We start from the raw sequence: 23,138 nt of genomic DNA, 5'->3' as shown, positions 1-23,138 counted from the left end.
TTCTTTCCATGTTGGAAATACCCCTTTTTATATTTATGTAAATTGCATAATTATTGCATAAACATGGGCCTGAGCTGTAATATTTTATTTTATGTGGATGTGGTTTTACATATAGATTTAATATATAATTTTGACTTCTATTAGAGTCCTTCTGCATGCGCCTGTAGTGTCTGCTAGTCTGATCCATCGTGCGTAGCAGCTGTTTATTTCATAACGCTCCCTCTGAAAGGTTTCTCGTTGCTGTTGTTTTATTCGTTAAGCGGAAGTTTGTTGCTAAATTGACTTGGACTCAGTGGATGACAAGACTTTCAACTGGGAGAACTGGGTGGCGTCGGCGATCACTTTCGCTTTGGAGCTCAGTTATCAACCGGCCTAAACTAAGTGCGCCACGCTCAGAGGAGGCTTTATGATTATAACAGAAAGACTCGGTCGTGACCATGCCGAGTCTATCCAGAGCGCCTCTTTGTCTTTGTTTGTTGATATTGTTGGAGGCAGCTGTTCACTGGGGAACTGGTTCACCAGCTGCAGGTTTAGGTGAGTAGATCCGACACTTTGCTTTCATTTCTGTTCACTTGCCACACTCTCATTAAAGTCGCGTCTTCATTCCTCACTTGGCGCAAATGAGCAAAAACTTCTCCCATAAAAGCGCGAACCTAATTTTTAGGATGCGAAACACTTTTAACTGACAAGATTTTGGATTGAGATACAAACTCGGCGTTTGCTTATCTAGATGAATGCTTGTTTATTATTATTATTTTTACTTTGTTTGCTTGTTTTGTTTTTTGTTGTTTTCTTGCCCCCCAGTGTTATGTCTGACAGGTCAAAGAAATCGCTAACTCATCCTTCCCTCCCTCCCGAGCAGCTCCGTAGAGCCAAAATATCGGCATATTACTGCCGTGACACCAAGTCGAAACTGTACTCTGATAGTATTCCTGCTCAGTTGTTCTTTAGCTTCAGCCTGTAAACATTTACCCAGATCACCTTGTCCCCGCCTACTGTCCTCTTTTATAGTTCCCCTCTCTCAGCATAAATATGAAACTCTTTTATGAAGTCAAATGAATAATTCTCGGTGCGGGGATATTTGTGTATATATATTTATTATGTATTCATTTAAACGAGTAGTTTCACTCTAATAGAGCTGTATTGGTATGCATTTACACTGCATATATATATTTTTTTAAATAGCATTTTTTTATGTGTCAGTCTCAGATCTCTAAGTGGTGCGTGCCCACATTAATCATGGAAACAAGGTCAAAGTTTGAAACGGTGAGGTCTGCCTGTGTGCAATTAAAACCTGTGAGCTAAAGTGTCACGCTTCAGACTGGTTCAAAGGCTTGGTCTCCTTTGAAAAAGAGATGTTAATCTCGAGGGACGTCCCGATTAAATAAATGAATAAATAATAAAGTTTTTGTCACAGCTGTTAAAATTTAGTGAGACACAGTGAACATGTAAGTTAACTTCCATGCAAGGAATGGAATCCAACTCGTTAAAGGTGCTTTCCGGACCTTTTTTTTTACAAGTGTCAGCCAATCAGAATAAAGTTGGCTTAGAGAGGCTTCAGGTTTTATTTTGTGCTGAGTCATGCAAAGCTACTCTAGAATTAAGTTCAAAAATGAGGATAAAGAGCTGCAAACATCTTCACTTTAATAATGTCTGAGAACTGGTGACAGTGTGGGAACACAGTAGCGATGAGGGGCAGCCGATCAGAGCAAGGCTGCCTTAAAGGGAGTTGAGGGGGCGTTGAAATGGATTACTTGAGAAGTGGAATGAACTCAGAGGAAGATAAATGATGATTATTTTTGAACTGTGGCTCATGCCAAGCTACTCTAGCACCGTCTGGTGCAAAGCTAAGCGTAATAAGTCCCCTTTAAACTTGTGTTTTCTGTCCTGTCATCACAGATGAGGATGCTTTCACCATTCAGCACCAGAGCACAGGGAAATGCCTGAGTGCATGGGGTTCAGCAAACCTGAGCCTCGCCACCTGCAACTCAAACAGCAAGTCCCAACAGTGGAAGTGGGGTTCAGGTCAACGGCTCTTCCATGTGGGAACATCGCTCTGCATGGCGCTGGACGTCAATTCCAAGATGTTGACTATGTTCGACTGTGGCTCCAACATCCTGCTATGGTGGAGCTGTTTGGATGGAGTTGTTTACACTGTTTATCAGATGGGCCTGGCGGTCAACAACGGCAAAGTAGCGCTCAGTCGGGAAACTAATGACACTTGGGTAAGAGGAGAATCCCAAGACAACATCTGCCAGAGGCCATACCGCGGTAAGTGTGGATTCCTTTCTCTTATCTAAGAGACAGAATTGCTTACATGGACTGGCTGTTTTCTTTTCTTTCTTTCTTTTTTCTGAATAGTGCTTCAGGAACTAATTTGTCAAGAAATTAGTTAAAGTCAGCTTGTGCTTCTGTTGTGTTCACTTCTTGAACTAAATGTGAAGACAGTCCAGGCTTGTAACACATTACACCTCTGGCTCTTGTGTCACCTGACCATACAAATTCTGGTCCCTTTTAAACACGCCCTGTCAGCTTAATTGTTGTCAGGCCTCTCAGTTATTGCTTCTTTGCGCTGGGCAACAACACAGGGTGTCAAATTCCAGGTGTTAAACTTGCTCTGAAAACGTAGAGTCTGCCTGTTCCGTTTCTTTTGTTTGTCGTTGTGGTCGTGCAATCGTCTGCAGCATGTCTGCAAGGTGCAAAGGCTCCGTAACGCAGACTTTTACTTTCTTTTCTGCGTTCATTCCTGTTTTGATACACATTCCACCGAACACTGCAAGGTTAAAGAAATATTCAGGTAGTGACCGAATGTTTGGCCATAACATTTTAAATAACTGTGTGTTATTAAAACAGTTTAAGCTCTTGATTAAGGACACTGAAGCTTAGGAGGTGCTCTAGAAGTACATGATGCAATACCAACCAGACCTGATCGACTGCCACGTCTGATCCACGTATTTGAAACAGAAGAGCATCTTGTTTATTGTCATTTTTCATGTCTGCAGTAACATTTAGAGAGAAGTTCTTCTTCAAATGGCCCATTACAGTTTTTCTCAAATGCTAAAACACATTTCACAAACGTTACCACCAGGTCCCCCAATGTCCAAACACAACACCCTTCTCTAAAGCTACATAAACACAACCACACCTTCCCACTGCAAAACTCAAACTCCCACACCAAGAGAGCAGCTCGAAGCTGTCAAAACTGTAAACACTATACACAGCATTACACACTACAGCAAAACAATTGAAAACACAATGCTCAATTTGTGAGAAGGTTCTTTGTTCCATAACTGCCAATGCATATTTTAGAAACTATACAGTAACGGATCGTCGTAGATCTCTGCAGAGGATTAGGCATTTAGATTTGTGAGTTTCATATGAGTAGTATAAATCTATAGAAAATCCTGCATGTACGTACACTACTGTAACACAACTCAATGCAAAAACAGAATCTATTGCACACAACAGTAATCTTGAAAACATGAACAGGGTGTGAAGTTTTTTTATTTACGTTATTCACACCACACACACACCACAATCACTGTGCGGCATCATGTCGCTGAGCTGTTGCTCGCATCTCGTCCGTAATGATGGTGCGAGGTTGTCTTGCTCTCCCTCCTGGACCTTCTCCTCTCCCATGTTGGCCTTCTCCTCTTCCTCGTTGGTCGCTCCTCTTCCTCCTCTCATTTGAACTCCTCTTCCTCATTGGCCTGCTCCTCTTCTTCCAGGGCCAGCTCTTCTCCCTCCTCTGCATCAAATTCCTCTTCCCCTGACTCTGCCTTCATCCATTGTGTTTGTTTGGAACCTTCAGCATACTGTGCACTCTGAACTTGCTTTTACATGTGGGTACAGCATTAGCAACAAGTGTCTTCAATTTTGAGTCATTGTGTGTAGTGAATGACGCCAGGTGTGTTCCCTGTGTTCAAAGATTGGTGACTGTGGCAAGCATTTTGCATCACATGGGCTTTCATTTGAGGATATGAGCAGAGTTGTTTTGCAACATGTGTTTTAGCAAGGAAAAATGTGTTTAGATTTATGAGTACAGAGGGTTGTGTTTTGTGAATTGTGTCTTCATGTGACATGTGTTTATGGTACTGGAATATGGTGGCTACATTTAGTAAATGTGTTTAGACTACTGGTCATTTGGGTTACAGGATTGGCTTTTGTGTTTTAACATTTGAGAAAAACTGTATTATGTGTTCAGATCCTTTTTGTGGCAATACAGGAAAATTAGTTTGAGTGCAGAGAGCATGAATATTAAATTCAATCACAATGATGATGCAGACTGAGCTGAAGATGCACTTACATGCTACTTTTCGCATTTAACTGAATCAAAACTCCTTTCTTGGGACTTTGTTTCTTTTCTGTCACTTTCTGTCACTGAAGCAATAAACAAAGCACAATTTTTGCATCGTCTTTGATTTCAGTTTCTCCACAGACTTGTTGGGGGTGCAGGAAGGAAGGGAGACGTTGGCTTATAAACAAGCCTAACCTCCCCTTCTTCACATTCATTTATTTATCAGTATACAGGAATTGATCTAAGGAGTAGGATGAGCTGTCTATATTGGAAGCTCACGTTTGATTGTGTGTATTACGGTACGAAGAAGGTGCTTTGGTGTTTGCAGGAGGGCGTCAAATTTCATCTCATCCGTCGCTGCTGCGAGATGATTTACGAGTCGTCGAAATGAAACGACTACCACGGGCTTGAAATAGATCTTTGACTTTGTTCACTTCTTCTCTCGGTGCAGTCATCCATACCATGGATGGGAACTCTGCCGGCAGCCCCTGTGAGTTCCCCTTCAAGTACAATAACAGCTGGTATCATGGATGCCTCCCCGATGCAGAATTCCCTGGAATGTCCTGGTGTGCCACCTCCTCAGACTATGACCAAGACAAGACGATGGGACGCTGTCTGAAACCTGGCACGTTGTATTTTTATTTACTTGTAGTTTTAATGGTTTAATGTTTTTTAACTGTTTCTTTATTCACCAAGCCACTAACATATTTATTTTTGAGAGCATTTAAAGCAGAAAAAAAATTTGTGTGGTCATTTCCAAATGATGTCGTTGCACAGTTTAACCAACAGGGCGGGGTCAGCTCCATTAATAGTTAGTCTGCAGCACATGTAGCGGTATAACTTTAGACTCATGTTATATATAAAGAATATATTCTTATATCAACATCAAAATATTTACCCTATTTAAAAAAGTTACCCTAATAATCTTTTTGTATATTGTTATATTAATATAACAGTTCACGTTCATGATATTAATGACTTAAACATTCTCGTTGCACATAAATGTGTCCAAGCTTAAATCCACTTTTATTTGTTAATATTGAATATCCGAAGCTACATGAAACACAAACTGTTGATACTGATACTGTTGTTGTGTCTGTGACTTTGCAGAGGAGGGCTGCCAGACTCTTTTTACTGGTCCAGACGGCGATTCATGCTATGAGTTTGTCACCAACGGTGCGGTGACCTGGCACGAAGCTCTGGATTCGTGTCGCAGTCAGGGAGCAGATCTGCTTAGTTTCTCTGGGCCCGATGAGCTCAATTCTACAATCTGTAAGACTGACTTACTACTAGTACTTCTATTACTGCGGCTACTTCCATAATACAATTAAAAAAACACAAAGGTTTAAAAAAATAAGTACATTCAGATTGTCTTTGTGACAGAAATGTCTCATTTACAACAAAAAATTGCAATAATGGTGACATGAGCAATGCTCGAGATTTTGATTTTAAAAGAAGTATAAATAAGTAATGAGAAAAATGATTCAGATCGTCACTGTATGAGCAGGCCTGTGCTTCTCAAGGTCTTGAACTATTAGTCACACAACCTGGAAATAAAAAACACACACACAGAAACACACTTTTCCTACCTTTAGTCAGTCAGAACTAATCCTTCTAAAACAATCCTGTCGTAATGTGAATATTTTCTGTACTGTGGTGATTTCTAAATGACTTTATTTAAAGTTTCTTTCTCCTTCCTTCTATCGCTTTGTCTTTTATTAGTTTATTAGTCTGCTTCTCCTATTTAGTGTTCCTTGTGTGACAAGTAGAGATGTACAGAAAGGAAAAGAATCTGTGAACGACTGCAAACTTTCAGTCTAAATAAGTCCTGGGATTTTTGTTCTTACTTTTTTATTTCTGAATTTTCCAAGTATGATGTCATAGAAGCCACATATTTTTCATTTCCTCAATTTGTTTTATTTATGTCCTTTGCTTCTTAATCGTCATTCTTTGGGATTTTCAGTGGATGATTACAAAAGGGTGAACTGTAAAATGTTCGCCTATACAACCCCATTTCCAAAAGAGTTGGAGCACTGTGTAAAATGTACATTAAAGAAACTGAATTTAATGGTTTGCAAATCTCACAAAATCTTACTTTATTATCATCAGCCTGCAACTGGATGCATGTGATCTTCAGGCCATCTTTTTGGAATTGAGATTGCATCTAAAGAGTAAATGAAACAGCTGTGGAGGCTCAAAGTTCCAACTTGATGATTGAAACTGCATTAGACTTACAATTTCCTTCATTACATTTACTTGTCCTGTGTGCTGTGGTGTTGCATTGTGCAGTGTTGGACGGCCTTGGCAGAATGCCGGAGAGGATGTGGATCGGCCTTCACCAATTAGATACTTCTCAAGGATGGCAGTGGTCAGATGGCTCTCCTCTCTCCATGTTACGCTGGGAACAAGGTAACAGTGAATATGAATGTATTTTTCACCTGTTACTTACTACTCATTCTCTCTGAGAACTGTGCTGCACATGTTCTCATTTTGCAGCCTCGTTTGTAGGCTTTGTTTCCACAAAACCAGAATAACACAGTTTCACTTGCCAGAAACACCTGGTCCTCTCACCACACCAAATCTTGCATCAACGCTGTGTTTCTGCTCGTCTATGAAAGGGAGCGTTGGTGTCGGTCAGAGAAACAATGAAACTAGTGTTGTGAAGAAACCCACTGTGCCACACACTGTGACACTGGGACTGCTAATGTTGTTGAATGACCCATTTACAGTACTGAGTAATGCCTGCTAGCTTTTGTAATGTGTATTTCTTCTTAACGAGAGCAAGCATGAATGTAGCATGAAGTATATTGCAGTCATTTAGTTTTCCATTGATATAAACTCTTTGTGATTGCTCTCATCAGCAAGATTGTGCTGGATCAGAGAACTCTGAACTTCTATGTAAAGCACAGTTGATATGCTAAACTTTGAATGATACCCACATCTCTTGTCCTTCTCGCAGTGACTGTTTATTTTTATTGATATTTGTGTGGTTATATATGTAACAGGAATGCCCTCCACCTCCATCATCATTCTGTCAGACTGTGGAGTCCTGAACTCCAAGAACAACTATGAAACGATGGCGTGTAACAGGCGGCTGCCATACGTCTGCAAGAAGAGAGTCAATGCCAGTGAGACAACAACAACAGGTGAGCTGGCTGCTGACGCTCAGCAGTTACACTTCTATTGAGTCATACTTACAAAAAAAAAAGAAAGAAAAAGATTTGAGCGCCGATTTGGTTCACCACATATACCGCAGGGCTTGTTGCGGCAGTCTGGGTTTGGTTTGGGGCTCTTTGTTGCGTTTCTTCCCCCGCTTTCTTTCATCGCTTTCCTGTCTAAATCTTCACTGTTCTGTCAAATGAATGTAAAAATAATGTGCTAATCCTAATGGCCCTGCTAAGCTGTGCTGATACGCAGTAATGCTTTTGAGATGAATTCTAATGTTAGCCTGCTAATAGGTTTACAATAACAATGCTAACAAGTATTCTTAGTTTAGTTTGTCAGCTTGCTAAGGTCTCAATAACAGAGGGCAACTATCTGGCAACTACCACATACAAAAGAAAGATGTATATTTCCCAACTGACCAGGGGTTGCAGCAGGTATACAGCGCTGCACCAAAGATCTTTTTGTGATTGCTTTGACTGCTAGCAGATTGCCACGGTTGCTGATCGTTTGTCTGGAAGTCTTATCAGACTGCAAACAGTCTTTTAAATACTTCTCAGACATCGAAAAGTATAATGCAAACTGGAAATGGACAACATTTGTCTTCAAAGTCAAAGCTGAACCTTTTGAAATGTGCTGGTTGCAGTGGGGAAGTGTTGTAGAGTTAATGGCAAGCATCTGAAGACAACTTGGCATCTTCCAACTGTTGGCAACTAAGGCAATCACGATCTGTTGTTGGTGCAGCACCCTCTTCGTAAACATTTTCAGCCCAGAAGCTTTATGACCATCTGCCCAGCCAGTAGTCAGCGAGTGTTTGCAGACACGTTGGTGTCTTTTATGCAAATAATGGGTGAACACAGTAATCTGCTAGCAACCAAAGCAATCATAACATTTTTAGTGCATTTCACTAAGCAGCTGGCAGCAACCTCAAGCATCCATTCACCAACAGATTGGGGAATATACATTCTTCCTTAACATAATACAATAATATAATAAGGTTGAGCCTCTTCTGTCACTTTTTTCTCACAAAATATTTTCCTTTTTTTCTTTCAAAGTAATGGTTTAAGGATAATACAGCACTGTGGATGTTGTACAAAATATGAAGCCCTCTAAGTTAAATAGCCTTGATCTAAAACGCCCAAATCCCCTCAAGGCCTCTGTGTGACTTGACTTCTCTCTACAGATTCTTTTGTCTATAAAGAAACGTTGTGTAAGGATGACTGGGTGCCGTGGAACGGACTTTGTTACAAGTTGATGGAGCAGCCAAAGAACTTCAACGCTGCCCAGGAACAGTGTAAAGCTGAGAATGGAGTGTTAGCCAGTTTCCACACTATTGACAGCAAAGAGATGATCAGCACTAATTTCCACGGAGGTAAAACTGTCCAAGTTTCTCTTGTGTTATAAATAATTTTATAATTCATATATTAATGAGTCTTCCTAACATGTTCTCATTTTCTCTATTTATGTACAACATGCATTTTTTTATTTTATAATAGAGCCATACAGTTAGTACTGAAGTATCGTGATTTACACCCTACTGCCTTATTTTTGATGAGAATGATTTCCAGGCCTATGCTTTCACTGTTCGAGTCAAATTTAAAGAAAGCCTGAAATTGAAAATGTTTGTGTGTGTTACTGCTCATCAGATGGCAAGACTTTAGATGTGTGGATCGGTCTGGTTGGTGTTGGCACAAACCCCACCGTTTTCAACTGGACGGACGGAGCACCCATCACCTTCACTTACTGGGCTCCATCACAACCGGTCCAGCCCACTTCGGATACCAGCTGTGTCTCGTACACTGGAGAGGTCTGTGTGTGTTGGTGTAACACACATCCACTGTACTCAAGCCTTGTGTGCACATTTGTGTATGTACTGCCAAGAGCATTACATTTGTCCTGTTTGAGGTCTTACAGAAACGCACGCTGTCTGTTTTTCCACAGTTTCATAGTTGGCGGATTGAGGATTGCACACAGATGCTGGCCTTCATGTGCCAGAGGAAAGGAGAGGTCAATGAATCAGCAGCACAGGTCGGATGTAGCTCGAAAGATGTGAGTATTCTCGCAAACAGCAGTATTTTACATTTCCTACTAAATGTGTGGTGAGATACTTCTACGCCTCCACACCAGCAATTAAATTTCATATGTTAGAAGGATGTAGAACCCATGCATATGTTTGGTGGTGTTATAACGAGAGCTTACTGTAAGGGTCAGATGATTTTTATGGCACTATGGAGTCATAAAGGAGTTGAGAAGCAGATGTCGAGCTCTATTGGCAGCTGTTGCGGATAGAAGCAAATAGATTTGTAAACTGAAAACAAAACTGTAATCCTTGATGGTGGGGGGGGAAAACACTCATGCGACTGTTGACAAGAAATCCTGTTGCAAAAAACAGCATGCATGTCATAACTTGAATCGTGAAAGAGACGTAGTTCTAGCTTGCAAAATATGACTGTTTTTAACTGACCAGGGTTGGAAGAGACATGGAAACTCCTGTTATAAAGTGAACATGACGCAAGTGTCCTTCAAGGACTGTTGCTACGTCACCATAAGAAACAGGTAATCAAAAGGGTTTTTGTTATCAGTCCAAAAGATGACCTATATTACATTTCTGTGGTTTTGCAGTTAAAGAAACTCACTCACATTTGACTGTTCTTTCCAGGTTTGAGCAGGCCTTTATTAATAGTCTGCTGCAAGAGACGGCAGGCAAGGAAACTCAGTATTTTTGGATAGGGTTGCAGGACATCAACAGCACCAGAGAGTACAAGTGGGTGAGGGCAGAGGGGTCGACGGATGTGGCAACATACACCAACTGGGGCGTGTTTGAACCAGGTACAAAGACTTGGGGCTAATGGCTAAAGTATCTGTATATAAAATGTTATAGCAGACTATAGTGTTACAACACATTGTATTTAATTGTGAACCTCTAATAGTAGTTTCTTTATACTGTGGAGGCTCAGATTTACTGATTTTTTTTTATTTTTTTTCTTGACCATTTAGGTTTTTAGAAATGTGAAATTTACCAGACACACTCATATATTATACCCCTATAGCTTGGTCATTAACAAAGAGCCTGCCATGAAATGAGAAGGCTATGACGTGTGAGCCTAAAGTTTGATGAATCTGGCCTTTATAATCAAAATCCATACCTAGTGTAAATATGGCCATCCCCCTTTTTATATGTTCCGTATACGCTATTCAGAGAAATGTCTGTGCACCTCAGAATACTCGCTAACATGCAGTCAACATAATAAAAAATGATCTAGTTCTTAGCATTCCTTAAAAAGAGGTAAAAAAGAGGTAAATACAAGCCAAGATGTTTACATTTTTCCATTATTTATTTAGCAAAAACAAAGCCAAGATGCAGAAGTGGTATAAAAATCAAACCACTTTTAGCAGCAGTCACTTTGAAGTAATTATTATTTGACTTTACCAGTCTGCCATGTTGGTGAGGAGGAATTTTGGCCCATTCTTCTTGACAGCGTCGCTTCAGGCATTTGTTTATACACAGCAGTCTGAAGGTCCCACCCAGCATTTCAATCAGGTTGAGGTGTGGATTTTACCAGGGCATTGCAACATCTTGAGTCATTTCTTTTTCAGTCATTTCGTTGCAGATTTGCCTCTGTGCTTTGGATTGTTGTCCTGCTGCATTATATTATTTTGGGACAAGCTTTAGCTGTTGGACAGATGTCCTCATATTTGACTCTAGATACTTTGATATGCAGAGGCGTTCACGATTGACTCAATGATTGCTAGCTACTCAGGTCCTGTGACTGCAAAACAAGCCCAAGTCATGACCCCTCCACCACCGTGCTTGCCACAGTTGGCATTCTGTTGATGTGCTATGTTTGGTTTTCACCAAACATGGTGCTTTGGATCATAGACAGATATCTTTACTTTGGACTTGTCTGTACACAGCAGATTGTTCCAGGGGTCTTGTGGCTTCTGGCTTGATTTTGGTGACTGTAAAGATAAATGATATAAATCCCTATTGGGTGGTATTGGTTACACCAAAAGATGCAGAGCTGAACTTTCTTTTACTTCTATCAGTATCTTATATGTTTGTGTGAGAATATATGTTATATATAATCATATATGTTATAATAGATGTTTAACAAATGAAGACCCAAGTAACTTAATCGACTGCTCCACCACAATATGTCATAACATCAATGAACTGGTTATCGTAACAGACACAATCTACGTAATAAATGTCACTTTTAAAGATTGAATTTCATTTTGCTTCATTTTCTTTATAGATCGGCAAGGAGGGTGTGTTGCAATTTCCACTGCAAAGCCTTTGGGTAAGTGGGAGGTGAAGAACTGCACTCTCTTCAGGGCCGGCACCATCTGTAGAAAAGACCTCATTACACCTCCTGCCCCAGAACCAGAACCAAACCTTAATGCATCGTGTCCTAATGGCTGGGTGTCCAGGCCAAACATCAAATACTGCTACAAGGTGTGTGTATGTGTGTGTCTCTTTAAACAGCACCAATAAGAGATGGCTCTTTTGTTTTGGTTTTGGTTTTTAGCAAAAGTGAAAATGGTTGTAAGTAGGAGTGGCAAAAGCACTGCACTGATTTTACATTTTGAAGTCTTTTTACAAGGCTTCAAGATCATTTCTCCTGAAAGGAAGTAATATGTAGTTTGGTTATAGCTAAACTGAGTTTTTTCACAATCTACACCATCTAAGCTGTCTTAAATTCTTCTTTCACCTTGGCAGGTGTTTCATGAAGAAAGGTTGAGCAGGAAGCGCTCCTGGGAGGAGGCCATGAGGTTCTGTCAGGCTCTAGGAGCCAATCTTCCCAGTTTCACAAACTTGGATGAAATGAGAGCCCTACACTTCATTATGAGAGAGACTATCAGGTAGGCACACAATCAACACAAGTTGTGTTTCCTGTTATAAGTAACAAAGGACTACTGTCATGCATCACTGTCACAAGAAGTGTCACATCATTTATGGAAGTCACAAGTCAAGCACAGGAACACAATACTATCTAAACTATTGTTTGTATACCAGCAGAAAGAAATGTATTTGTTTTTGTCACATTAAAGAAAAAAAATTGCCCAAATTGAATTATTAAAAAAAAAAGAGCAAATGAGGTTTCAAAATTGTGAAAAATGAGCATCATTCCTTGCTCTGGATATCTCTGGGGTTGTGTCTGTTAAGATTGCTGATTGACAGCAGAGGTTTCTTCCTGTTAAAAGGGAGTTGTTTCTTCCCATTGTCACCAAGTGCTTGCTCATAGACTGTCATCTACCGGTAATTCTTGCCATTTTCTCTGTGTTATTGTAGGATCTTTTGTAGGATTTCAGCTGACTGTTTTTGTGAATTGGTGCTCTATAAATAAAACTGGCTGCTGAAACCAGCAGGATAAAGCCCGGTGAGAGCTGGCTCACCAGTAATAGCGGATTGTCTGTATTCTCATCTTAGTTAGTGAAAATTTCCAAGTGTAAAGTCATTATTAAAGAGACAGCTGTCAGCGCGGCTCTTCTCAAAAGCAGTTCTGTTCTGTATTCATAGAAAATGTATGACCAGTTGCAGGAAAAAGGCAAATCTGTATAATCAGGCCCCATCTTTTCCTAAAGAGCTCATAATACTGGATTATCCCAATAGAGCACTTAGTTCTCAGACTGCTGGCTCCCTTGCGGCTCCTTGAGTTAACGGTAGAATGGAAGGCAGAGACTTCAGCATTCACATTGCTGGGGTTTTGCCCAAACACTGTAGGGTCTTTACCCTACCTACATTATAAAATGTGTGAGCCTATATTAGCGCTATATAAATTTGAATTAACTGGCTAGTTAACCATATGGTAAATGGCCTGTATTTGTATAGCGTTTTTCTAGTCCGTAAGGACCCCTTTACACAACCAGTCATCCACCCATTCACACACTGGTGATGGAAAGCTACATTGTAGCCACAGCCACCCTGGGGCGCACTGACAGAGGCGAGGCTGCCGGACACTGGCGCCACCTGGCCCACTGACCACCACCAGTAGGCAACGGGTGAAGTGTCTTGCCCAACGACACAACAACGAAAACGGCTCGAACCGTAGTAGCTCAAGTTCTATTAATAGAAACACTAATGCTAAAGTGGTGTAGCATTTATAACAGTTATATTGTTAATGGCTTGGTCATGCTGAAGAATCTGTCCTTCTATAGTTTTCTGTTTTTCTAACATGTACAATGTGTCAAACTCATGTCTGATAGTGTGATTGTTGGCAGGAGTCTTTGGAACTTTCCTGTATGAACAAATCAATATTCGTTATGGCTTTAACCTTTATACACACTTCAAACAAAGAGTGTGTACGGGAGGTGGTGGGGTGTGTACCGGCAGCCTTTTCTTTATCAGACCGGCACATCTAGTCGCTTTAACGAGGAGACGACTTGTAAACATGCTGCTTCGTCTTCGTGGGAGCATACCTAAGAGTTCAAACTTGTCTCTTTGCTCACATAAACATTGAGCGCACTCGGCTCGAGCATTGAAATAAACACATACCATCTCCGGTCTCACATTTCGCACGTTGCAGTTGAGTCAGCGAGGGGGGAGAAATAAAAGCTTACGTGAAACATCAAACTGTCTTAATGTTTAATTCTAATTATTATCTTCCTACTTGAAAGAAGGCTGGTTGAGTAACACAGTGTCCTCCTCTTGTTGCAGTAATAATCGGTACTTCTGGATCGGCCTGAACAGGAGAAACCCCGCAGATCGCTCGTGGCAGTGGAGTGACGGCCGGCCCGTGAGCATCCCAGCTCTAAACACACGTACCCCAATTTTTGTAAAATCTGGTGGAGTGTTTCATATCATGTTTGTGTCTTTAATAGGTATCTCTAGATATTTCATACAGAAATTTCTACGAGGACGATGCGTACGATCGGGACTGCACTGCATTCAAGGTGGGTCGCTAAACTGAGACTTTTAATAAAGATGGAAACATTTGGCTTACACAGTCGTGTGCTTTTCAGAATCTGTAGTCTCTATCCTTTCTCTTACAAAAGCTCAGCATTAAAAGTTGTTTCATGTTGTCAGACACAAACAGCTCCTGCATGTTTTTTTTTCTTCTCAAACAGACAGTGAACATGATCTGTGATGTCAGAATTGTGTTGCCGATTTTTGTTCATTATTGGTGATGTTTGTGCAAAACCCATCTGTGTCCTCAGACAATGACGAACAGCTTGAAACACGTGTTTTACTATCTGCTGCACGACTTGCCTCCCATACCTTTCTACCCCAGACCCTTTCATTGTGACGCGCAGCTGGAATGGGTCTGCCAAATACCCCGAGGTGAGCTTATATCTGTGACCAATGACGTATAGTCTGTGTGTGCACCAAATAAAGGCTGGTACTGGTTTGGGAAGAGCTCAAAACACTCATTAAGCTAATTAACAGGAATTTGAAGGTCCACAAAGTGAAAGAGTCATTTGTACAGCAGTGATGTCTCCGTATAATTTAAAAACCTGATGGACTAAATCTACTTGAATTCTTTGTTTGATGTCTCAACAGGAGTGACACCGAAAACGCCAGAGTGGTACAATCCCGGTAATGCCCTCATCATCATTTGTTCAGTGTGATTGCGTCTATCATTGGCTGTAGCTCAGGTGGCAGAGCAGGTCAGCCACAAACCAGAAGGTCGGTGGTTCGATCCCAGGCTGCCTCCTGGCTGCATCCCAAATATCCTTGGGCAAGATACTAACCCCGTATTTGCCTACTGGTGGAGGTCAGAGGGCCCGGTGGCGCCAGTGTCCGGCAGCCTCGCCTCTGTCAGTGCGCCCCAGGGCAGCTGTGGCTACAACGTAGCTTGCCGTCACCAGTGGGTGAATGACTGAATGTAGTGTAAAGCGCTTTGGGGTCCTTAGGGACTGAGTAAAGCGCTATATAAATGCAGGCCATTTATCATTAGTCTGACTTTTTTTTTTTATTCAACTTTTTCTTCTTTTGTGTTGTAACGTTAGAGTTGTTTGTGTTGTTTTTCAGATGGGCATCATGACTCGTCCATCTTTGTGGATGGAGCAGAGTTTTGGTTTGTTAATAAGCCACCGCTCAGTTTTCAGGAGGCGAGGCTCTTTTGCGATTCAGAGAACGGCACACTGGCGGCTCCAACTAGCACCGATGCTGCTATTAAAATCCAAAATGCAATATATACAGTAAGTGGCACACTATTACAAGTGGCAAACAACATCATCAGAAATGTTTGATTGAAGTTTTGATTTTATTTTGAAATATTGGACTGTTTATTTGAGACAAGCATAACAAGAGCAGCATTCTCATTTCCTTTTGCTCCTTGAGGTCCCGCATTAACATTGATGTTGAGGATGAGGTCCTGACTTTGACTGGGCCGTTGCAACACTTTGATTCTTTTCTGTTGTGGATTTGCTGCTCTGCTTTGAAGCATTGTCCAATTGTTTGACCCGTTTTGGGCCAACTGAACAAGGCTGTTAGAGACGCGGAGTCACATTTAACTCTAGAATACTTTGGTATACAGAAGAGTTCATGGTCAACTCACTGACAGAAAGGGGCCCAAGTAATTCAGCCCTCCACCACCGTGCTTGACAGTTGGTGTGTTTATGGTGCTGTGGTTGTTTTTGACCAGATGTGAATTCTGGCTCTTCTCTCCAAAGGTCATTTCCCCCAGATGTCTTGTGGTTTGTTCAGATGCAGCTTTGCAGTCTTAAACTGTATTTCCATGTTCTGCCAGCACCTGGTTGCTACTTACACTCTTAAATGCTATAGAGACAGTAAGGTGGTACTTAGTTCTTCTTCATTTTAAGCAGATATCGGTATGAATCAGCAAGTTTTGTCAGGCAGGGAAAAAATTAGTGCTGGAAGTTTCCTGATTCTAGTTATTTCATCCAGTCAAGCTTGAGTAGGCTTCAACTGCACATAAATTGTCTATGCAGAGAACTAAAGAAGGATCACATTTGCTGAAATACAACCTTGAAACCTCTGTTTTTGTTTCTTGCTTTGTTAAGATTTTTCATAATCATCATTTATAAAAATCTAACTAATAATAAATGGGCAGCTAACAATGAAGAAGTCTGATCACAAGAGGAATTCTTCCCACTATATTCAGGTTGTGAAAAGCTGTAAATGGATAACAATATGAATGACAAATCTTCCAGCGCTAAAACGGCAAAAAAGAAAATGACTCATTTATGGAGCACAATATACGGTTAGCTACTCACAATTAAACAGCAGTTTCAACACTTTTTTTATTTATTTAGAGAAAAAGGGGGCATAAGTCCTATTAACCTGTAACAACTGTGATACTTGCTTCTAATAAAAGATATGTGTCAACATCATACTTCTTAGATACATACTTACTAAACACAGTAAGGAATATAAGTCACCTCAGACGTTGATACCACCAATTTCAATTGTGTGACACTTAAACCTGCATGTTTTAAACAGATATCGGATTCCAACAAGCAAAGCTGGTGGATTGATATGAGCCAGCCTGGACGCATATTCCCTATGACGTAAGCCAGTCTCACACACACCTTTTTGAACTTGTATAGATGTGGTAAAATGTGATACTGAGCTTCATTGAAATTCTGTTTGGTTTAGGTACAACTCTATTTTCCATAACCATTTATTTCCCCTGGGTAACTGCACCTACATCACTCCTGAAAGTGTCTTTCCCGGTGAGTAAACACCAGAGAGTTTGTGTAAGGCTGAGAATGATTAAGGTTTTAAATTTGTTGTGAGAACCTCTACGCTCATATTGTGCTGAGGAGCAAAGAGCAGTCATATCAAATATTTACCTGCTAAAAGTTAAATAACTATTGTGTTAAAAAAAAATCACTTTGCTTTTAGTGCAATGAAATCATTGACTTTTTTTTTTCCCAATTAAAAACAGTGAAAACCCGTTTCAGCCAAATTACATAGTGCACGAGTGACTTCTTGCTTATTCTCTCCTTACACAGAGCTGTGGGGTACCCTTACAGTCACTACTTCTAACACTTATACACACATTTACTGTCCTATTTAAACTTGCAGACTCTGATCAGTGCTCACGGAGGTTACCGTTTGTGTGTGAAAGAGTGAACATGACATTAGTGGAGAAAAAACCCCTGGAGCCTCAGCCTGGAGGACTGCCCTGTGGGAAGGAATCTATCCCCTTCAGAAATAAAGTCTGACACATTTATTACATACATATTACATTCTTGTCATTTTTTACAAGTCCTAAGTGATTAAAAATCAGGAAGCAATGATAGTTGATAGAAGAAAGTCAAATCAAATTTACTACTGCAGTTTCATAGAGAGGATTTTAATTATATGTTTTAATGTTAATGCTTCGTTTAATGCTTGAGTGATAGAACATTGGTTGTAAAATTATTTCTGATAATGTGGCTTTTTTGCCATCAGTCGCGTATTTTATTTATAGATTAGTAACCCCGTGCCTGAGTTGCACTAATGGCATTTTCTGCTGTAGTGATTATGATGCTGGTGTCTTTTTGCAGTGCTACACGCTGATGAAGAATTCAAAACCTTTTAACTTCAAGGGTGCCAACGAGGAATGCCAGACAGTAAAGGGAACCTTGGTCACCATCTCCGATCAGATTGAGCAAGGTGAGAACGTTAACATGCTTCTCATGACGAGCTGAAATATATTTGTTTGACAAAGTTTTGTAGTTTATGAAAAGCGTGACAGAAGTCCCCAAGAGTGTAAATGTGAAACTCCTCGGTGCAAAATATTATACAATTCATATGTGTAACAAATGTGTGTTTCAGATTTCATCAACACCCTCCTGATGGACACAAAAGACATGGACAAAACATGGATTGGTATGAAAATCCAGAACAGTGAAGCTTCATGGATTGACAGTTCTACAGTGAACTACATAAATTTTAACCCTCTGCTTCTGGGCATGCACAAGGTCGTGGCTTTTCATGTAAGTAAATTGCTTCAGCTGATATCTCTTTTAGGCGCGCCACATATTTGACAGACGCCTGTATTTGTACAGTTATGAACCATGACTGCATTATCGTAATACACCCAAATCTCCAACTACCTTATTTTCCGGACTACAAAGCGCGCCCGAATATTAGCCGCACAAGCTAAAATCAGGGGAAAATCCTGTTTTGTACATACATTAGCCGCACCTGACTAAAAGCCGCAGGTGTTTCAATGTTGACTTATCATATGTAAGAGAATATGCACAAAGGGAATTGTCAGGAAAGAGATGGCTGTTTGGAGACACACCCCTTTTATTAATATTTTGAAAAACAAGTTATGGGTACATATTTGCACATGTAGTACATAACAGTAACCTACAGCACACCAGAAAAATAGATTCGGACTACCTTTTAGGCTCAGGTGCAGTGACACGGCTTTAACAAGAAGAAAAGTCAGTCATTCACCATCTTTCTCTTCTTCCTGCGCACTAAAACCACCAAAGTCCTCTCCTCCAGCATCGGATACGAACAGGCTCAGGATGGCTTCGTCATCCACTCTCAGCTTCCCTCCTTCGTTGTCACTTTCAAAACCAAAGAAATCCTCGTTGTCAGTGTCGGAGTCGAACACCCTCAGAAGGGCTGTGGCGGTGTCCTCCTCTCCATCATGCAGCAGTCCAGCCCTTCGAAATCCGTTGGTGATCGTGGATGTTTTCACACTTTTCCACGCTGTCAGAATCCACCGGTGGAGTTGGGCATAACTTGCTTTTCGCAAGTTTATCGCCGCTCGTCATCCACGCCTCCCGCTGAACGCGTAGCGCTACTTTGAAGTTTGTTTTTCGCACTACTTCGTACGGCACTACGTTGCCTGGCGGACGGACATGTGACCAACATACCACTCTTGAACCCCGATACTGTGTGTCTGATCACATGCCCTTCCACCAGGCAACGTAGTGCCGTACAACAGCGGAACAAACAAAACAAATCATCTTACGATATCACAAAAATCCTGGACAATCCATAGAAAAGCCGCAGCTGACTAAAAGCCGCAGGGTTCAAAGCTTGTGCAAAAAGTAGCGGCTTATAGCCCGACAATTACGGTAATTATTTTAATGCAAACTTCAGATGAATTATTTGCTTTGTGTCTCTTGATAGCCATGGGATCTGGAGAGTTTGGATTTGTGCGTGTTCATGCTCCATAACGGCAAGTCTGACATGCTGGGTACCTGGGACTACACCAGCTGCACAAAGATGCTAAATGTGGCTGTTTGCCAACACTATGCAGGTGAATCTCTACTCCTGTCACTTTATTATCCAAATCTCATCCAAAACATGCATGTTTATCCTGAGATTTAATTTTATGAGTGCTTAACTCGTGAACTTTGATGTACCTGATGTGATAAATCCTGATAAATGAGCAGCAAAAACTGCAGTAGGGCTCTTTTTAGAATAGTAGTGTAGGGGTTAATGTTATTAACTGAGACATCCATGGAGCCAAAAAAAAAAAAAAAAAAAAAAGCGTGGACCTTCCTTGCGTGTCGTTTCCCATCGCTCTCGCCTATAATTTCCTCTCGTATCTCTACAGCAATCTCTCCATTAAAAGACAAAGTGCAAAGCAGATACATTTCTGTGTCACAAAGGCACAGAGAATCAGGTCTCTTGCAGCCCTGTCATGAGATGATAAAAGACATGTATTATTTCTCATTTCAGATAAGCTAGAGGAGCCACAGGTCCCCATGAAGCCTTTCGTTGTCAATAACCACACCGTGCTGCTGCTCGTCAAAAATCTCACCTGGTTTGAGGCTTTAGAGGAGTGCAAAAAAAACGACATGGACCTGGCAAGCGTGGCTGATACCTACATGCAATCCGTCCTCAACGTGCACGTGAGCCGTGCAAAAACACCCATGTGGATTGGACTCTTTAGCGAAGATGTAAGTGGACCAAAAGGGATTTCTGTTTGAACTCATCACTTGTACAGTCCTTAAAATGATTTCCCGTCTCTTTTGCACTCAGGACGGGAACCACTACCACTGGACTGACCAAAGTCACACTGTGTTCAGTCGCTGGTCTTCTGATGTCACTAGTGGCCAATGCGTTTACCTGGACACCGATGGCTTCTGGAAAGCCACTGAGTGTCTGGACAGTCTAGGAGGCGCTGTCTGCCACAAACCAAGCAGTAAGTGAGGATATAGTAATGGCTGCACATCAGTGCAAGGTCCAAAAAAACATAGATTAGCGAGTTTGGTGTGGAAGAACTTGACTGAAATGCACAGAATCCCAACTTAAATGTGACAGGACACCTTTGGGATGAATTAGAGTGGAGACTGTGAGCCAGGCCTTGTTGTACAACATCAGTATCTGACAAATGCACTCAGGAAATAATGGTCACAAATTCCCATAAAATGTTCTGGAAAGCCCACAAGACCTGAAGCTGTTATAGCTGCAAAGTGTGGGCTGACAGTATATTAAACACTATGGATTAAGGATGGGATGTCACTCAAATTCATATGCATGTGAAGGCAGATGAGCGAACACTTGAGCGATATAGTGTAGCTTCTAGACATTAATATAAAAATAATTTGTTCCTGATTTCTTTGGCTGCAAAGCAGTTTCTTCCTAATTTCTCTAGAAACGATAATTATCCTTTATCATCCTTTGCTTTTTAATCTCGTGGTATCAAAGCTTTTATCTATTTTTCTTGTAAGGCATCGTTACGCCATTTGTTTTTTGTCTTTGGTTTTTTTACAGAGCACAAAATCCCCACACATAAGGATGTTTTAGTGAAGTGCCCCCATAAAAAAAATGGTCCAAACTGGATCCCCTGGAAGAATAACTGCTACTCATTTCAGCTGGTTGGCTCCAGATGGGAGTCTTATAACCAAGGACGTATTGAGAATACCTGCAAAAATCTTCGTAAGAATTTGATAATATTAGTCACACGGCATTCTTCAGCATGGCTAAAGTTACTAATGATGGTGTGTGTATATGTTTCAGATGCAGATGCAGACATCCTGACTATCCGAAATACACAAGAGAACGAGTTTATAAAGAGCCAGCTGCTGCCCTTTGAGTCATTGGTCCAGTTTGTATGGCTGGGACTGTTCAAGGATAACAATGGTGGGTATGAGTACCTGTGTTTAGTAGATGTTTTATTTTTGGTTGTCTTGTTACCAAAGCTCTTGGGAATTGACCCTTCTTTTTCTCCTCTAAGACAAATGGGTCAGTCACACCAGGGCAAAGAAAAAAAACAGGAACATCTTTGTGACTAGAAAAAATTGGAGGTGGCCCAATCATTGGATTGAAATGTTTTTTGCATTTGGTGACTGATTACAAGCAGATGCAGCAATGAGCTGGTTGCCCACACATTGAGCTTGCCACACTCTCTCTGAGAGATCATTTTTGATCGCAAGTTGATTATGCAGGTCGCCCAGGAAGAAGCAATGTGTCCAAATAATCGTGGCCCAACTTGGTCCGACTGGATTCTTTCTCAGACATATTGGTGAAGGTTTTTAATAACTGCCATCTAATTTATACACACAAATAGATTAGCAACATGCTGCAATCAATCCGAGTCAGTCCGCCCCAGTGAGAGCGATTTATTTACAATGTGACTCTTTACAATAGGGCACCAGAATCAGCGGTTGTATTGTGGTTAAATTCCAATATAACGGCAAGGTTACTGAGTCTCTAGGTCATTTTGCAGTTACATCACCATTCTTTATCAATCAGTAACAATTGTAAAAATCCGATCCTGTGATAGCAGCAGGCTAATGTTACCTTGCCCCGTGTTTTACATACTATACAGACACTGACAGTAGGTCCTATTGTGTTTGTGTATGTGCCAGAGCTAATAGTGATTATCTTTTGCCATAGATAACCAGACAAGGTGGTATGATGGCACAAATGTGCAATATTCCAACTGGGCGAAAGGCCGACCTAATTTAGAAAACCCATTCTTAGCCGGTCTCACGACTGATGGCACATGGATTCTCGTCACAAAGAAAGAGCTACACCCCGTGTTCAAGCAGAGGACAATTGTGAGCTGCAAGCTGGATTATGGTATAGTAAACATCTACATTTTAATAGTATTTGCCTGTTTCTGTTCTCATGACTAAAAATTCATGATGCTAAAAATAACACTTTATGTGTTTAATCCTTCTCCCCTAAGAACCCAAGAAAGAATACAACCAGTCAGCCAAGGATTTTCAGCAGTATGGTAACTTAACATACAGGGTTGTTACCCAAAAGTTGAATTGGTCTCAGGCTGTAGTCGAATGTGATAAGCTTGGAGGCCACCTGGCAAGCATCCATGACGTGGAGCACAACGCACACCTGAGGCTCATTTCCAAGATGGATGGCTTCCCACTCTGGATTGGCCTGTCAAACTATGCTGTAAGAACTTTTGGCAGCCAGAAACTGAGCAAAAATATTCACTTCATCATAGTAGATCCAAACTCATCTCGTTTGCACTTCACCCATTTGTTTTTACCTCTTAATAACATCCTGACATCCACAATGCTTTGTTTCTGTGTGCAGGTCAGTGGCTCAGCCTATGAATGGTCTGATGGAACAAAATTTGACTACCATCCCACCATCTCTGACTCCCAAGACACACCGAAAACCAACTGTGTTTATATAAACCCTGCTGGAGACTGGAAAAGGACCAGCTGCAATGCTATGATCGATGGCGCCATCTGTTACACCACCAATATTACCTCTTCTAGCCAAAGTGAGACACTAACTTTCATAGAAAAAAATGGTACTTCTTTGGTTAAGTATGAAACAGAG

The 23,138-nt window shown here is 41.0% G+C and overlaps 2 protein-coding genes across 2 annotated transcripts in view; one reads left to right on the top strand and one right to left on the bottom strand.

Moving 5' to 3' along the window:
• Window positions 1-254: 254 nt before the first annotated feature.
• ly75 (lymphocyte antigen 75) overlaps window positions 255-23,138 on the top strand; it is a 28,004-nt gene continuing 5,120 nt past the window's right edge. The window contains exons 1-31 of the mRNA XM_085403955.1: window positions 255-534; window positions 1,900-2,271; window positions 4,749-4,922; window positions 5,408-5,569; window positions 6,587-6,706; window positions 7,303-7,443; window positions 8,643-8,831; window positions 9,106-9,266; window positions 9,401-9,508; window positions 9,927-10,015; window positions 10,119-10,288; window positions 11,716-11,915; window positions 12,180-12,322; window positions 14,118-14,196; window positions 14,282-14,353; window positions 14,618-14,741; window positions 14,961-14,996; window positions 15,432-15,601; window positions 16,866-16,933; window positions 17,022-17,098; window positions 17,454-17,587; window positions 17,918-18,026; window positions 18,189-18,349; window positions 19,506-19,635; window positions 20,061-20,281; window positions 20,364-20,526; window positions 21,099-21,263; window positions 21,345-21,467; window positions 22,224-22,409; window positions 22,519-22,742; window positions 22,887-23,079. Coding sequence (XP_085260081.1) covers window positions 438-534; window positions 1,900-2,271; window positions 4,749-4,922; window positions 5,408-5,569; window positions 6,587-6,706; window positions 7,303-7,443; window positions 8,643-8,831; window positions 9,106-9,266; window positions 9,401-9,508; window positions 9,927-10,015; window positions 10,119-10,288; window positions 11,716-11,915; window positions 12,180-12,322; window positions 14,118-14,196; window positions 14,282-14,353; window positions 14,618-14,741; window positions 14,961-14,996; window positions 15,432-15,601; window positions 16,866-16,933; window positions 17,022-17,098; window positions 17,454-17,587; window positions 17,918-18,026; window positions 18,189-18,349; window positions 19,506-19,635; window positions 20,061-20,281; window positions 20,364-20,526; window positions 21,099-21,263; window positions 21,345-21,467; window positions 22,224-22,409; window positions 22,519-22,742; window positions 22,887-23,079 — 4,561 coding nt within the window. The 5' untranslated portion in view covers window positions 255-437. The remainder of the gene's footprint in view (window positions 535-1,899; window positions 2,272-4,748; window positions 4,923-5,407; window positions 5,570-6,586; window positions 6,707-7,302; window positions 7,444-8,642; window positions 8,832-9,105; window positions 9,267-9,400; window positions 9,509-9,926; window positions 10,016-10,118; window positions 10,289-11,715; window positions 11,916-12,179; window positions 12,323-14,117; window positions 14,197-14,281; window positions 14,354-14,617; window positions 14,742-14,960; window positions 14,997-15,431; window positions 15,602-16,865; window positions 16,934-17,021; window positions 17,099-17,453; window positions 17,588-17,917; window positions 18,027-18,188; window positions 18,350-19,505; window positions 19,636-20,060; window positions 20,282-20,363; window positions 20,527-21,098; window positions 21,264-21,344; window positions 21,468-22,223; window positions 22,410-22,518; window positions 22,743-22,886; window positions 23,080-23,138) is intronic.
• LOC146678860 (uncharacterized) overlaps window positions 18,721-23,138 on the bottom strand; it is a 112,712-nt gene continuing 108,294 nt past the window's right edge. Inside the window, exon 7 of the mRNA XM_085403970.1 lies at window positions 18,721-18,827. The gene's annotated coding sequence lies outside the window, so the exon portion shown is untranslated. The remainder of the gene's footprint in view (window positions 18,828-23,138) is intronic.

This window comes from Rhamphochromis longiceps, linkage group LG1 (genome assembly GCF_057381845.1).
Source record: "Rhamphochromis longiceps isolate RC_006_pf linkage group LG1, R_longiceps_female_GT1.1, whole genome shotgun sequence".
NCBI lineage: Eukaryota > Metazoa > Chordata > Actinopteri > Cichliformes > Cichlidae > Rhamphochromis > Rhamphochromis longiceps.
The sequence above is the reverse complement of the archived record's forward strand: the minus strand, read 5'-3'. Positions and strand labels throughout refer to the sequence as shown.